Raw genomic sequence first — 15,473 nt, forward strand, 5'->3', positions numbered from 1 at the left:
AATGATGCAACCCCTGTCCCAGAATAATTCCATCTGAGGGGCAAGAGAGCTGAGGTGTTTATACACCCACCCCAGAGAATCATTGATGGAGGGCAGCTTGGCACTTACATGATTCAGGAAAAAGCCCTCACTCACAGATGCTGGCAATGGCTTGTAGGAAGCAGTTGACCTCACCAAAATAGTAAGGGGTAGGGTACAGATGGAGTCCTGAGAGCATCTGCTACTGAAAAGATCCAGATGCCACTTTTGAGGGTTCCTAAGGGGTTAAGGAGATGCTGACCTTTTCCTTGTGCCCTGCAGGGTGCAAAGGAGAGACTGGAATTTACAGTCCAAAACCCAAGACTAAGTGTATAGACTTGATGTCTTACTAGCTTCCTGACCCTGTTTGGTATTGTGATTTATCATAAGAAATATGTATTTGGTCTTCATCACAGTTTCTAGCGTAGAGCTCCTAAAACCCTTGGAATTTCCTAAGTAATGAGAGCTATAAAGGCACCTTTTGTTATGTTAATAAGGTGATATTTAGACCTCACCTGAGGATGAGGGCAGGTTGCCCAGAGAGCAGACCCTGTGATTAGAGGGTTGGAACTTTCAGTCCCACCCAAACCTCGAGGGAGGGGAGAGGCTGGAGTTTGAATCAATCCCAATAGCCAATGATTTCATAATCACACCTATATAATGAACTCTCCATAAAAACTCAAAGGACAAGGCTCAGAGAGCTTCCAGATTGTTGAACAGTGGAGATTCAGGAAAAATGACTTGCTCAGAGCATGGAAGCTCCTCCCCCTTTCCCCATACTTTGCCCTATGCATCTCTTCCATCTGGCTGTTCCTGAGTTAAATCCTTTATAATAAAGTGGAGTTGTAGTAATTAAAATGTTTCTCTGAGTTCTATGAGCCACCCTAGGAAATTAATCCAACTCAAGGAAGCTCAGGTGACAATCTGGAGTGCCCTCTGCCCTTGGAATTATGGCTCTGAATGGCAGAGTTTGGTGAAAAGGAAACGGAACTATTTATTCAAAAGTTATACAGGTTTGATTAATGGCTAAATGTCATCCTTAAACCTCAAAATCCCTTCAAAACAACCACCAGCACACACACCATCCTGCCTTTCCCCACTTTGCCCAGTTAGGCCAGTCAGACTGTTACGGAAAGCCAGACTCAAGACACGATTCAGGGAACGGAGTAAGCCTTTATTCACACGCGCGGGCTCAGAGGAGGCAGTCTCCAAATTCTGAGCCCCGAATCGGGGTTAGATAGGGGTTTATAAGCCCTAGCATTCCGGCAGGAAACGGATGGGCTTCCCAGGTGGGGGAAGGGATTAGCATTCAGGTGGGAGATTGATGAGATTGATGTGCTACCCAGGCGGGGGAAGGGATGTGAAAACGGGCTACAGGAACAGATAAGCAATGATTAACAGTTAACCTGGGAGGGGTCTCTGGCTAGGCTGCTCCTCCCAAGTCATCTTGCCCTTATCAAGACCAGTCAGGGGTACCGTCCTTCAGAAGAAAAAGAACAGAAGTCCGGGGCTCGGCTAGGCAGGCCTCTCACAGGTCTCAGCACCATCTACTGCATCGCCGGGATCTCCAGCTCTTAATCTGTAACCTTGTGGCACCTTCTCATGGCCCACTAGCAAGAGTCCTTTCTCCCCTTTCTTCCCACGTGGTCTTCACACACTGTTCCCCAGAGTCTGTGTCCCTTTCTCTCTCCTGCAGGACCCTGTCTCACCTCTCTTTTCTCTCCGCTACATTCTGTATTCTTTTAAACCTTCCTGATTAGCTATGGTGATAGCAAAATAATCCTGTTATTGACATGCAAACTGACTTCTCAATGGCCCTGCTCAAGGCTCCCATCCCCCATGGCGGCCTGCCCTGGGGGTGGGGAGAATATATTTTTCTTGGACACCCCAATCTCTGGACCCCGTTACAAAATACCCTTTGTGGGGGGCCCTGGCTGTGCCCCATTACAGACTTACAGTTGGCATTAAAGTGAGAGGTGGGGAGTGGGGCTCAGGGACAGTCCTGTAGGACTGACCAATGGGACTAAAACTGGAAAAGTCAGCGTTCATGCTGCCTTTCGCTCCCAGAAGCAACAAGTAGAGACAAAGATTGAATCTTTATGGGTATTTTATTCAGCTTGCCAGCGATCCGAGAAGACAACAGGTTATGTACCCTCAAAAATTGTCTTAACATCTCATTTCAAGCAGGTTTTTTAATAAAGAGAAGAGGGTAGGTTAAGGATTTGGAAAAAAGATTCATTGGATGAAGTTGAAGTCCAGGGATGATTTTCCTAGCACTTCATCTGTTGATCAACAATTCTTTGTCTGCATCATGGGAATTCCTTCCCTAGAACACATGACTCAGATACCATCCCATTGCTTGCAGACCCCCTGGGATGCAAAGGTTGAATTGCTTGTTGACTTCCTAAAGTCACATGGTCATGCATTCCAGGTCCTGGAATAACAGCTTTCCAGGAGCATTAATCACTTAAGCCTATCAACTATAGCAAAGGCTAAAATCTTTAACTCTTGAGTTCTTCTATCAGGGTCTCACACTATCCGCAGGCAAATAGTGTAGAAATTGAGTTAAATTATAGAACGCCCACCTGGTGTTACAGAATTGCTTGGAGGTATGGGGAAAATAGACGCACGCGCGCGCGCGCACACACACACACACACACACACACACACACACACACACACACAAACGCGCGCGTGCGCGCGTTGGAGTTGTGACCAGAATCTTACCTTGGCTAAATGGTTAACTTCTCTGAGCCTCAGTTGTCTCCCCTTTACATGGGAAGACAAAACCTACCCTACTTTCCTCACAGAGTTGCCACTAGAATTCAGTACAACTATGGATGAAAGGTCCAAACCTATAGAAAAATTTTAAGAATTTATTTGAGTCAAAATTTTGAGGACATGCCAAGAAGCAAGATCCCAATGGACTGAGAAAATGCTCCTGAGAATGGTGGTTTTGCAGCTCATTTTATACATTTAAAACCAAAGGAGAAAACATAAGGAAAGTATATGAAATCCATTGATGGTAGATTAAAGAGGCAGAAGAAAGCAAAGCAGAGAAACCTCTAGGATTGGATAAAAAGTAAAATGTAGAGACACATACTTCCTTTACATTGGTGGATACAAAATAGTTAACATTTATAGCACATAGAGATTGTCTGTGGGGAACAAGATAACCATGATGGGTTCTAGGGTCTCCTGCTCTGGTGATCTTGTGCTCTGGTGCCTGTAGTTGTGCCTTTAAGGGGTCTGGAAAAGACAATTATATTACTCTGACATTTTTAAAGGTGTATTATCCTAGATACCTAAGAACAATGGTCAGGGCTCACTTAACGTAAAGACTGACCTTTGCTAAGGAAGCCCTAGGCCTGGGATGTGACTACCAGTCATGTCATGCTCAGTTAGGAATTTATGATCAGACCATTGTGTGTGGTTACTTTCAGTCACTGGGCTTTTCAGGCCTGCCATGTGGCCCCTGAGCTTGTGGGAGCTACTAAGTGACCCCTTTCATTCACACAACCAGTGTTTCTTGAGAGCACTCTGGAAAGGAGAGGATCTGGGCACCAACTGCCATTAAACTGCTTTTTTCTGTAGGCTTTATCACTTTCTTACCTCATTTAATTGTTCAAGGAAAGAAATCCCCACCCAGTGGTAATTTGCAATGTTAAGTCAAGGCTAGACACATCCATCTGGTACCTACACCCACACAAATGTTCAAATTACCAATATCTGAAAATGCAAAGTGACATACAACATGTGTTCCAAGTTATAAATAAATTAGCAAAAATCCAAGGGCTTCCTGTTTTTCTTAAAAGAATTCACTGGTTGAGTAGAACAAACCTCAAACCATAGAAAGATTTTAAACTATAATGTGGGAAATCAAAATCTTTGATGCTGGGAGTTTTAGTTCCCCAAACAGTGTAGGATTCAGGTTTATAAACCACATACATACATGAAACTAAGTATGATTGGATCTCTATGTATCCTATGAAAAATATACATACATATACATATGTAGGCTAAATTCATGTTGATTTTGGAAGCAGCCAGCCTTCTGTTCCTCTGCAACACCTGCCAAGAGGGAATCGTAGAACGAAAATACATATTTTTGAAGGCAAGAAATAAAAACACCATTAAATGTTGTCGGTCGAACAATCCAGTTACACCTTGTATGCTCTCAGAAGGGCATTGCCATGGAGATTTTCTGCATTTGTGCTTGATGGGCTTTGCCTCGTGAGGCAGGAAGCAAGGAAACAATTGTTTAGAACAACACTGTGAATGGTTGGAGCTCAGAGTCTTTTCCAAAGGTAATCCAGAGATATTGTCTGGCCTTGGACACCCAACAAACTAGTTTTTGAGGGGGTTGAGTTAGATTTGCTGCCCTCAAGGAAAGTTATTGGGTAATGGAAATGTTTTATATTCTCATTGAGATGTGGATTATATGGCTACATGCATTTGTCAAAATTTATCCAATATATACTTGATGGATAAAAATCTGTACATTTTACTGTATGCAAATTATGCCTCAATTAAAAATGTTTTTGGTTCCCTCTCACTTTGTTGCTTGAAAAGATCAGCTTAAAGTCACCACTCACCATAGTCAGTCAACCCATCCACTTCTGCTCTTCCCCCTTGCCACCCAGCCTCACTGCCTCCAAGGTGAGCACACACAGGTGTACACACATACACGCATGCCCAGCATCACCTGCAAATGTTCATTTAAACCTGATGTGTGGGGCCAGTGGGGAAGTTAGGTGCTACGTGGCATGAGGAAAGACTTAGGGCCCAGGTATCTGCCCTCTGCATTAGAACTAGCTAGGGAAGTAAAAAGGTGACACAGGCAAAGAATGTGACCAAGATCAGCTTCAGATGAGGGATAGGGCCGGCAAAGTCCTATCAAACTTAAAAGAGGTGAAAGGACTTTGGGAGAGATGGGCAGAGTAGAAGTGGAAAAGAGGTGAGTGTCCTATCTGACTAGACAGAAGGTGCCAAAAGGGAGATGGAAGCATGCCGAGGTGGGAAAGGTGAACTGCAGTTTAGAGAAGCTCTGGGTACCCTCCTACAGACAGGATGCTAGGGTGTGAGAGTGAGCCTCTGAGGTCTCAGCAGAGTCCCTAGCTGTGTTTATTCTCTGCATTAATAGTTCTCCTACTGGTGAGAAGGAGCTATTGTAGGTCTCTTTTCATTTTGCTTGTGACTTATAAAATCAATACGTGCTGATAGTCCAAAGCTGAAAGCAGCCCAGATGTCCATCAACAGGAGAATAATTAAACAAACTGGTATGCTGTATAAGGAATGAGCTGTTGATACAATGAAAAACATGACAGACTCTTTAAGAGAATTCTAAAATTAAAGAGTGTACAGTCTAGGATTCTATTTATATGAAGTTTCTAAGGCAGACTAAACCAACCTATGGCAGAGATACTTAGAGCAGTGATTGTCCCTGGACAAGATAGAGAGGACAAGAGAACTTTCTGGGGGGAATGGAAGCACTATAAGTCACGGCTGCAGTTTGTGTTACATGGGTGTATGTGTTTCTCATAACACACTGAATGGTGAAATTATGATTTGTGAATTTCACCATATGGAAATTGTATCTAAAAGTAAAATACCCATGAACTACAAATGAACCCTATTTAACACCTAACAGATGCCGAATGAAGTGTTTAGGAACGAAGTGTACTAGTATCTGCAGCTTACATTGCAGTTCATTAAAAATAAGAAGATATCTTTCAGAATGACCCATGGATATGGACAACAGTGTGAGAACTGACTGTGGAAGCAGGGGGTGGGATGGGCAGTGGAGGGCAAAGAGGGAAAAATTAGGACAACTGTAATAGAATAACTATAAAAAATATTTAAAATTAATAATAAGAACAGTCAAACAAAATTAGAAAAATAAAATTAAGATAGTATCTTTCAACTTTACTGAATGATTGAAAACTTTCATAATAAAATGCTGAGTAAAAACAAGCTGTACATGCTCATAAAACATTGGGACAGGTGACAGCGAATATTGAGCAGTGGTCACATTGCTTCTGGAACATCATCCAAGAGTGGCATCCAAGGTCTCTCTGCTGCCATCCTCTCTCTGACCAGTCCACCCTGCCCCACAGAAACAATGGCCCTTTTGTAAACCACATTCAAAATGCTACCACAAGAGTACTCATTATTCACTTACCAGTGACATATTAAGCACATGGTCTGTGCTCAGCCCTGTGCCAGGTGTAGGATAAAGTCAGACATGGTCCCCACTCTCCGTGTTTGTCATCTACATAAAGGAGCAGCCAGGGGTGACAGGGAAGTGGACATATGCAGTTCCAGATGGGGTGGAGAGTAACGGCCCACATTTACCGAGAATTTATTCTCCACCAGATCCTGCTCAAGTTTAACCTGGATTAATTCAGTTAATCCTCACAACCACCCTATAAAGTATGAAATGTATTATCTCCATTTTACACATCAGAAATCTGAGGCTTGGGGAAGTCAAGTCCTTACTTGTCCATGACTATACAGCAAGCGAGTTACTGAACAGGGATTCAGAGACCAGGAGGCTGGGACTGAGCCTATGCCCTAAACCAGGCGTTGGCAGACTTCTTCTGGAAAGGGACAGAGAGGAAATGTTTTAAGCGTTGTGGGCCATGGGCCATACAGTCTCTGTCCAACTACTCAGCTCTGCTATTGTAGCATGAAAGCAGCTGTGACAATATATTAATGAGTGAGCTCAGTGCCAATAAAATTTTATTTACAAAAACAGGCAGTGGGCCAGATTTGGCCCATGGGTTATAGTTTGCCAACTCTTGTGCCAAACCACCATGGCTACCAGTGGCTGGGAGGCTTTCACGTTGGACCAGAGGCAACTAAAAGAACACTAATTCCTGACTGTCGCCTCCATGTGGAAGTATGGGATTCAAATAGCAAGGAATCAATACAGGCTTAAAGAGCCCAGGTTCCTAATTAAGAATGACAAACAAGCCCTGGTCGATATGACTCAGTAGGTTGGAGTGTCATCCTGTGCACCAAAAGGTTGCGGGTTTGATCCCCAGTCGGTATGTGTACAGGAGGCAACTAATCAATGTTTCTCTCTCACAGTCTTTCTCTCTCTTTCCCTCCTCCCCTTTCTCTCTCTCTAAAAACAATGAAAAAAAAATGTGTTCAGGTGAGGATAAAAAAAGAAAAAAGAATAACAAACAAATGCAACCCTGGGCACATGTGCTAGCCCCTTACTAAAGGAAGCTGCAGAGAAAAGGTGAAAAGTGCTCAGAAACCACACAAAAGTTTGTTGTATTTATTCTTTAGAGCCATGTTTAGAATTTCAGCAGCACTGTTCTTTAAGACATCATGTGACTGTAGAAAAAGTAAAGGTTAAAAGCCATGCTTGAACATGACTCATTTGAAAAAGCTTCACCAAAGAATTTTCCTGCTTGCAGCTTTGCTGTCACTGGCTCTTGATTTCTTAAGGGCAGGAAATCATTCTACTCACCCATTGTTGCCAACAAGGATTCGACCCTGGAGCTCCTGGGAGTGCACTCCCAGCTCCTGAGATGGGCTGGGAGTGCACTGGCCCCATTCTTAGAAGAATCCATGCAGTGTTAAAATTAAGAACCCAAAGGGTTTCTGAGTGTGTGTTCTGAGTGTGTGGACCCAAGGACCACATGACTTAGGACAGCCCCAGCAGACTCTTCCTCGTTCTGCATGAGGCTGCCGTCTTGCTCTGAGGAACCTTTCTCTCCCCTTAGACGCTGGCCAAGGTTTGTGTGGAATTGTCAGAGTTAGTGGGACAGAATACTCTGGGGGCAGAGAATCTCTTTCAGCACGAGCATTTTTCATGTACTCATGGGTATTAGCCTCTTTATTCCATCAAAACTGATGAAAGAAGGAAACACTATGCACAGGCTAAGCGTCGGCAGGAAGTTCAGCTACTAGCTGGATGGGGTGGCTGATTCCTCATTTTTCCACACTGAATTCACTGGGTCAACCTATTGCTCTAGTGTCAAAGAGCTAAGATTTGAGTCTTTAGTTCTTAAGAAGGCATTTGGTGATTGGGGCCGAGCAGATGGTTAGTTCACACTGATTGTGCAAGCAAAGGAGAGAGTCCAGTGAACATTGCTTAGTGAGATGTTATGCTCCCTGTTCACACAAAAAGAGTTCGCTGTTTCGGGCATGCAGTGTCCTGTTACCAAAAGATGAACCAGGCACACCCACCTATAGAGACACCCACTTATTCCCATACCTACACTCCAGGAATGAACTGGTGAAAGAGGGGCGAGAAGTACCTTGGACCATGTCAGAAGGACCCCAAACCACTCCTAATAATCACCACTTTGTTCTCTGATGTAAATGATCAACGTGCCTCACTTTTCTTTCTGTGAACACAGGTGAGCCTTTGACTCACAGCACTACAGTATACATTGAGGGGCCGGGGTGGGGGGGGGGGAGGCGGGCGGGGCAGAATGTTGTGGTCTCCAAGCCTGTATACACAGAAGACTTTCCAAGAGAACTGGTGAAAAATGAATGTCAAAGGCCCACTCCCAGAACCATATTTAGCTTTAGTACAATACTTTCTCTAAGTCAGTGGTCTTAAGCCCCTGGAGGGTTTGTTAAAACAGTTGATGGGCCCCACCCTCACAGTTTCTGATATAGGAGATCAGGTGGGGACTGAGAGCCTGCATTGCTAACCAGCCCCCAGGTCATGCTGCTGCTGCTGCTGGTCCACAGAACACCTGTGAGCACAGCTGCTCTAAGGCAAGCCTCCACTTTCAGGGCCATGGCCTCATGACCTAGGTCAAAGCAAAGGGGCATCCTCTCTACACCACAGAAGAAACACTATGGTCTTTTTCAGCCAGCTTGGCCCTTTAATATTCCCCACTTGCTCTGCCCAGTATTGTAGCCGCTAATCACATGTAGCTCTTTAAATGTAAATTTAATTTTATTAAAGATAAGTTTAAAATTTTTGTTATTCTGTTGCATGAGCCCCTTTCAAGTGCTGAACAGCCACATGTTCCTAATGACTACTACATGGGACAGTACAGATGTAGGATGTTTCCATCACTGCAGGAAGTTCTACTGGACAGCGCTGTTTTATAATAAATACAAAAATTGTTTCTTTCTCTTCAAAGTTTGGCTGTTAGCCCCACTGTATTATTGTGAAAAATAAACAAAACAAAATCCTTTTATGTATATCAGAAACAGAATGTTAAATCTTTCCTCTTTGCTTGCTCATGATTGCAACCTTCACCCACCTCTTTGTATCAAGTTAGGGTGAAGGTCACAGACATTTTAATGCAAAAGAGATAAAAATTTTAGCAATATTTTTCAAAATATTGCTCTATCACTCATGCTGTGAAACTTATGAAACTCCCTGGAGGTGAGATGCACAGGGAAGTCTTGTGGGCAACAAGAGTTGGGCAACACACATGGAGAATTCAAGAGGCCATGAGCAGTGCAGCAGCCACCACTACTGGAGGGAAGCATGAATCTGGGCTGAGAGTAGACCAGACCAAGACATACACTGGGTGTTTTAGGAAAGATCACGTTTCTGCTACAAACTGCATAGCATGGCTGCAGAAGCCACCTTTTTTTTTCCTCCTAGAGGAGAGATTTGGACTCACTCAGAGATTCTTGAGTGCCACACACTAAACACATGACTTTTTGGAATGCTAATTCTGTTTGATCCTTTTGTTACAGATACGGCTGAACAGCAGAGGACTGATCTACTCCGTGGGCCTGCTGCTGGCCTCTGTCTTTGTCACGGTAGGTTTGCAGCTCTCTCTTCACTTTCGAGCTTCCATGTTCTCCCCCCTCCAGACTCCCTGGGATTCTTTGGCTACAGAGTTTGTCTGGACACCAGATGGGCTTGGCCTCCTGGTGGATCAGGACAATTGGCCTTCAGATGTTCTGTGTCTTTTGTAACTGTCTCTTCTAGAAGTGGATCCCAGCAACCTACTAGAAGGGCCTCTCTCTCTTATGAAAAAGAGGCAGCCTCCTCTCAGAAGCATGGCTCTGTCTCATGTCAACCACAAATTATTTTATCAAAAACAAAGAGGAGATCCCACTTTCACTGCAAATTTAGTCACAGAAAGGTAGATTTCAACTAATTGACTATTCCAGTTTACTAAACATCTTCATAAATCCATGGGTTTGATCAATACTCAGCAACTAAGAATATATTCTATTGACAATTTACTTTTATGCCATTCTACTATCTTGGCCATTATATCCCTTTGTATAATTTAATATCTCAACCCAACTGACACATATGGTTCAAACAAATTTGTACCAACACTTGGACTTACCCACATAACAAATCCACTAACATACAAGTATGCTGTTGAATATCCATACTAAACATTGAGACAACAGGTGTTTTTTTCCTGAAACTTTCAAGGAAATATTTACTGAATTATACCTAGGATGTTAACATACATATGATAGAGAATGGGAATTCAGAGGTGCAGGCAGGAAGCTGGAGAGGTAATTTATGACATCAAGATGGGAGTCAAATGTTAAAGTTAATACTGCCTTACACAAAAGTGAAAATCTATATAATTTATTCTTTTGTAGTTTAGAGGTTCTTCAGGCCATATGACTTAGGGTTATGATACTTACAATAGCCACATATTGTGCTTAATGTTTTGCATACACTTTTTCATTTGGAGCTCACCACACCTCAGTGAAGTAGTCACTAATATCAGTTCCATTGTATTGATGACAATAGAGAAGTTGAAACTAAATGATGGAGAGGCAAGCTGTCTCACAGAACGTGTGCTCGTAGCACCATGCTTCTCCTTGCACTGTGCATAGTTGCAAAATTTAAGGGAAATCTGGCTAACCACTAGCTGGGCTGTCTCAATGAGGCTGTTGAAAGACTGAGTAAGTTTGGAGAACAAGAAGAATTTCAAACAGATGCCTGAAGTGCCTATTTGACATTCAAAGGAGGAGGTCAAGAAAGCCACTGGAAAGTCTGAGTTCAGGAAAAACGTCCAAGCTGGAGACACCAGGATGTAGATGGTGTTTCATACCATGCAGTTGGGTGAGTTCACCAAGGGAGTGAGCATAGACAGAAAAGAGAGGAGCCCCAAGACCTGAGTCAGGATGATGAGGCAAAAACCCCAAAAGAAACAAAGAAAGAGCATTCAGAAGTGTAAGAGGAAAAGCTCTGCAGGGGGAAAGGAGTCCCGAGCATTGGCCATTAGGGTTAGAAATATAGTCATCGGTGCTCTTGACAAGGTGGCTTGCAGAGTAATGAGGCAGAGGTTGAGTAGAATAAGTTGATGGAGAATGGAAGGAAAAAAAATTGGAAGCAGCTGCTATTTACATTTTTTTCAAGTTATCTTTCTGTAAAGAAAGGAGAGAACGGAAATCGAGAAAAAGTATAGATGACAAAACAAGCAGCATTCTTGTATGCTATTTGGAATAATCCAGGGATGGGGTGGGAGGATGGAGATAAAAGGCAATTGCTGGAATCATTTTCTTAAGCAGCAAAAGGAGGTGGTATGTCATGCTGATGAGGAGGAGTGGGCTGTGGACAGCATTGTGGACCAGACCATGGACAGTGGGTCCTCATTAACAGGAAAAAAGGTGGGCAGGTAGATGTGGTGGTAGGAGCTCTGTGAAATGGGATCAAGGTCATGAGCTGAGAGTGAGAGTAGAGAAAGGAGTGTTGGGGGTTCGAGGAGAGAAAAGGGTGAAATAGCCATGTAGGAAAGGGAGAAATGGTAGACTAGGAAATGTGGGATTATTGCCATAAGGTGTTATGGCTCACTTAAGGTTTGTGGTCTTAAATTTAAAATGAGACCCATCAGCCTGGCTGGCATTTTCCTCCAGCTTGAGTCAGCTGCAAGGAAGTAGCCTGGAGTAGATGGAAGTGTAGCTTAAACCAAAGGGCTATGGCTTAGCCAGCAGGGACGACAAAGCTACAGAGAATGACAGTGGCTGCCAGGAGTGCCTATAGCAATTGCTGGTGGAGGAACTTAGATGGGTAAGGAGGCAAAGGGGTGCAAGATGTGTGAAGTGCAGTTAAGCAGTGGTGGTTCAAATGAATTCTGGGAGTTGGTGTACCAGAATGGAGCAAGCAGGGAAAACAAGAGATCGCTGGCAGAAAGTGGGATGTTTGAGAAGCTCTACACTGCAGGGCTGCCCAATACAACTTTCCACAATGCTGGCAATGTCCTTTGTCTGTTCTGGACAGTAACGACTGGCCTCCTGTGCATATTAAGCACTTGAAATGTGGCTAGTGCAACTGAGGAATTAAGTTTCTAATTTTATTTGATTTACATTTAAATCTCAATGGCTACATGTAGCTAATGGTTGCAGCACAGGTCAAGGATGTGGTGTGGGAGTGAGGGGTTAAGATCGGGTGGAGGACAAGAACTCAGAGAAATGTATTGGGAAGATCTTCTTGGTGCATAGTTAAGTCACTGAGGACAACAGGAGTTCCAATAACAGGAGTGGCGGTGAGCGGGAACTCAGGGCTCTGAGGAATGCCAGGAGTGCCCAGGGTTGACTACAACTAGGAGAGTAGAGTGTGACAGCCAGGAGACTTTAGTTCCAAGCCCAGGGCTTTTCAGGGGAAAAGGAAAAGGGTTTGGAAGCAGCAATGAAGAGCAAGAGGAACAACCTCCTGGCGTCCAGGCACAGGGACTTGAAGAGATGCAGCCACCACCTGTGGGTTGGTGTCCTCAGGGAGAGCCAGGGTCTGCTTGGGACAAGAGGGTGAAGTGTCATCCCAGGTGGTGCCAGCACAGAGAGGTGGAGGGTTGGAATCCAGGGGAGGAGTGGGGGCTGCTATGACTGTTTGTTACTCCCATCCTCATGACTTTTTAAAGTGACTTTCCCACAACCAGCAGGTTCTGACTTCACCTCTTCTTGATTCTGATGTTCTTACATACCGCAATGTGCAAATGGACTTTGTGGGCCCAGAAAGCATCAGTGCCCTACCCGGCCCTCTCTGCCTGCTGCCCTCTGAATCCTCTGTGTGTTACAGGTGTTCGGTGTTCACTTGAACAAGTGGCAGTTGGACAAGAAGCTCGGGTGCGGGTGCCTTTTCCTGTATGGCGTGTTCCTGTGCTTCTCCATCATGACGGAGTTCAACGTGTTCACTTTTGTGAACTTGCCCATGTGTGGGGAACACTGATCTACCGAGCCACCTGCCAAGGCTCAGTTCCTTCGTTTCTGTGCAATACAAGACCCGAACGCACCCCGAGTCACAGGGGCCCCCAGAGCTGGGGCTTCCGTCTCACTCGCGCTGTTCACTGGCCTCCACTCCTGCCTCGGTGGCCCAGGCTCTCCCTGCCCCTTCCTTCTTCCACCTCCTTGTGTTCTCCCTGCCACCCAGCCCCTCTTGCCCAACCCTTCCTGCCGCCTCCATATGAAGACTTTCACCATCCACCTGAATTTTCAAGCTCCATTTTGAACAGTGACTGAGATTCTAGAAAACTGGCTGCTAACTGGCCCAAGCCAGGCAAATCTTATTACAATCCCTACTCCTTTTTTAAGTTATTGGATGAAAGACTAACCTAATTTATGACCTGAGACTGTTAAAGAGTTAATGAGGAGAGGGTACATTGATTATAGAGAGTGTTAGGGGTTTTGTTATGTTTTGAGGTGATTTCTAGATTATTGGGTTTGGGGGGTTCTTTTACTTTGCAGGGGAGGAGGTGCTCTCCCTTTGACTCCTTCCTTCCAGAGATGGAGAGCTCCTCTTGCATCTTCTTCCACTGGGCTCTGGGTTAGTAGGAGATCCACAGGTTGCCCGCTGTGTCTTGGGATCAAATCCCATGTGTGTTGGAACATGAGTGGATCTAATGCTTATTAGAGGAAGAGCTGAGCGAGGCCACTGGGAACAGATATATGACATTTCATACTCAAGGATGCTCCCAGAGTCCTGTAAGTGTTACCTAAGGGGTGCAAGGTTTTCCAAGAAAGAAGACAGCTTCCCACATGTCCATTATGACCTTCACTTTCTCATCAGGTTCTTTCTAGTCTCTCAAGCAATAGTTCTAGCCTTCATGAGGCCTTTGTCGAGGGGCCCTGGTTAAACATCCATCTGTGACATGCCAGGTAGTCAGCAGCAGAAGCTTCTCAACCTGTGAGTACCTGAGATGTGCTCTCATGGCTTGACATTTGGGGTGACAGGGAGTGACTCAGAGGCCACCACTGCTTTCTGTGCAGGAGTTACAGACACTGGTTTCTTGGAAAATGGAGAGAAGCGCACTTTGCACAGACATCGTCAATAAAGTCCCAATTTGCCACTCGATACTGAGTACACTGGACCCTGACAGCTGGCTCTTGGGCCAGCGTCCTTCCTCCAGGATGCCATGGCCGAGCTGTCCCAGCTCAATCTGTCCCCTCCTGGAAGGATGGCAAGGGAAGGAGAAAGTAGAACTGACATCTTTGAAACCACAGAATGTGTTAAATGCAGACTTGCTCAAGGGCATAAATTATTGTGAACATTGTAGCCAATCACAGCTCAACAGCCCTGCTAGATTTTGTATAATGCTGAATTATTATGCAGACTAATTCCACCAGTTGAGACCCACCCATGCTTGTTATACTTGTATTTATTGAAACTGTGGATTCTTGCCCGCGCTCCCCCTATATTTACTTTAAGCACTGATCACTTACAATTCATTCAGTATGGTTTTCCCCGTCCCTTGTACACATTCTGGTATGAATTGTAAAAATAACCTGCTACAAATTGGTTGAATGTCTCTGTCAAGAGTGTGAACAAGGTGAGCATTAGCCAATGGGGTACCTGCCTAATGGAGCACTGGGAGAGGAAATCACCAATTTAGGCTCTCAGAGCTAAGACACACTTATTGATTCTGTTGCACATTTTGCACTGGTTTATGGCAATTGTTTTCTTGGACAGATAGTGTAAAATAAACTTCTCTGTTCTGTATCCTTCCTTGATCAGTGCACATTACTTTCTCCTTGGATTCTGGAGTAGTATCTGTTTGACACTGAAGAGTACATATACAAAGGGAGAAGGTTGCAGTCACCAAGAGGCCAGGTATCTGCCCTTCTGTTTCTGAGTGGACTCGCCTAGAAAGCTGGTATGCTTTCTACATACCAGCTATGTAGAAAACTGGTATACAGTCTGCTGGATTACAAGTATGAAGTGTCAAATCATGGGTCCCCTCTAAATCTTGGATGGTCTTTCGACCTATTGTCCTGTAGAATACATGTTACATTATATTAAGTTTCTTTATTTTAGCTGGACATGAGAGGAAGAGCATGCCAGTACTGATGACCTTCAGTAGTGCTCAAGGTCACCATCCTGTCTGATTTTACTCATTTTTAATTATGAAAATTAAAACTTCCTCAAACCCAGTTCTTTAAAAGAGACAGTAACATATAGTCACAACAAATCATGTTCTTGCCCTGCATGACTCTCAAGAAATAATTACCCACATTTAAAGTGAAATGAGATGAATGAACAAGTCAGGTTCCCA

At 44.2% G+C, this 15,473-nt stretch overlaps 1 protein-coding gene across 1 annotated transcript in view; it reads left to right on the plus strand.

Moving 5' to 3' along the window:
• SLC24A3 (solute carrier family 24 member 3) overlaps positions 1-14,879 on the plus strand; it is a 545,985-nt gene extending 531,106 nt beyond the window's left edge. The window contains exons 16-17 of the mRNA XM_054574120.1: positions 9,706-9,771; positions 13,004-14,879. Of these exons, the coding sequence (XP_054430095.1) occupies positions 9,706-9,771; positions 13,004-13,153 (216 nt within the window). The 3' untranslated portion in view covers positions 13,154-14,879. The remainder of the gene's footprint in view (positions 1-9,705; positions 9,772-13,003) is intronic.
• Positions 14,880-15,473: the final 594 nt, after the last annotated feature.

Source organism: Pteronotus mesoamericanus, unplaced genomic scaffold, assembly GCF_021234165.1.
Source record: "Pteronotus mesoamericanus isolate MK-2021 breed Mesoamerican mustached bat unplaced genomic scaffold, CSHL_Meso_final contig_25, whole genome shotgun sequence".
NCBI lineage: Eukaryota > Metazoa > Chordata > Mammalia > Chiroptera > Mormoopidae > Pteronotus > Pteronotus mesoamericanus.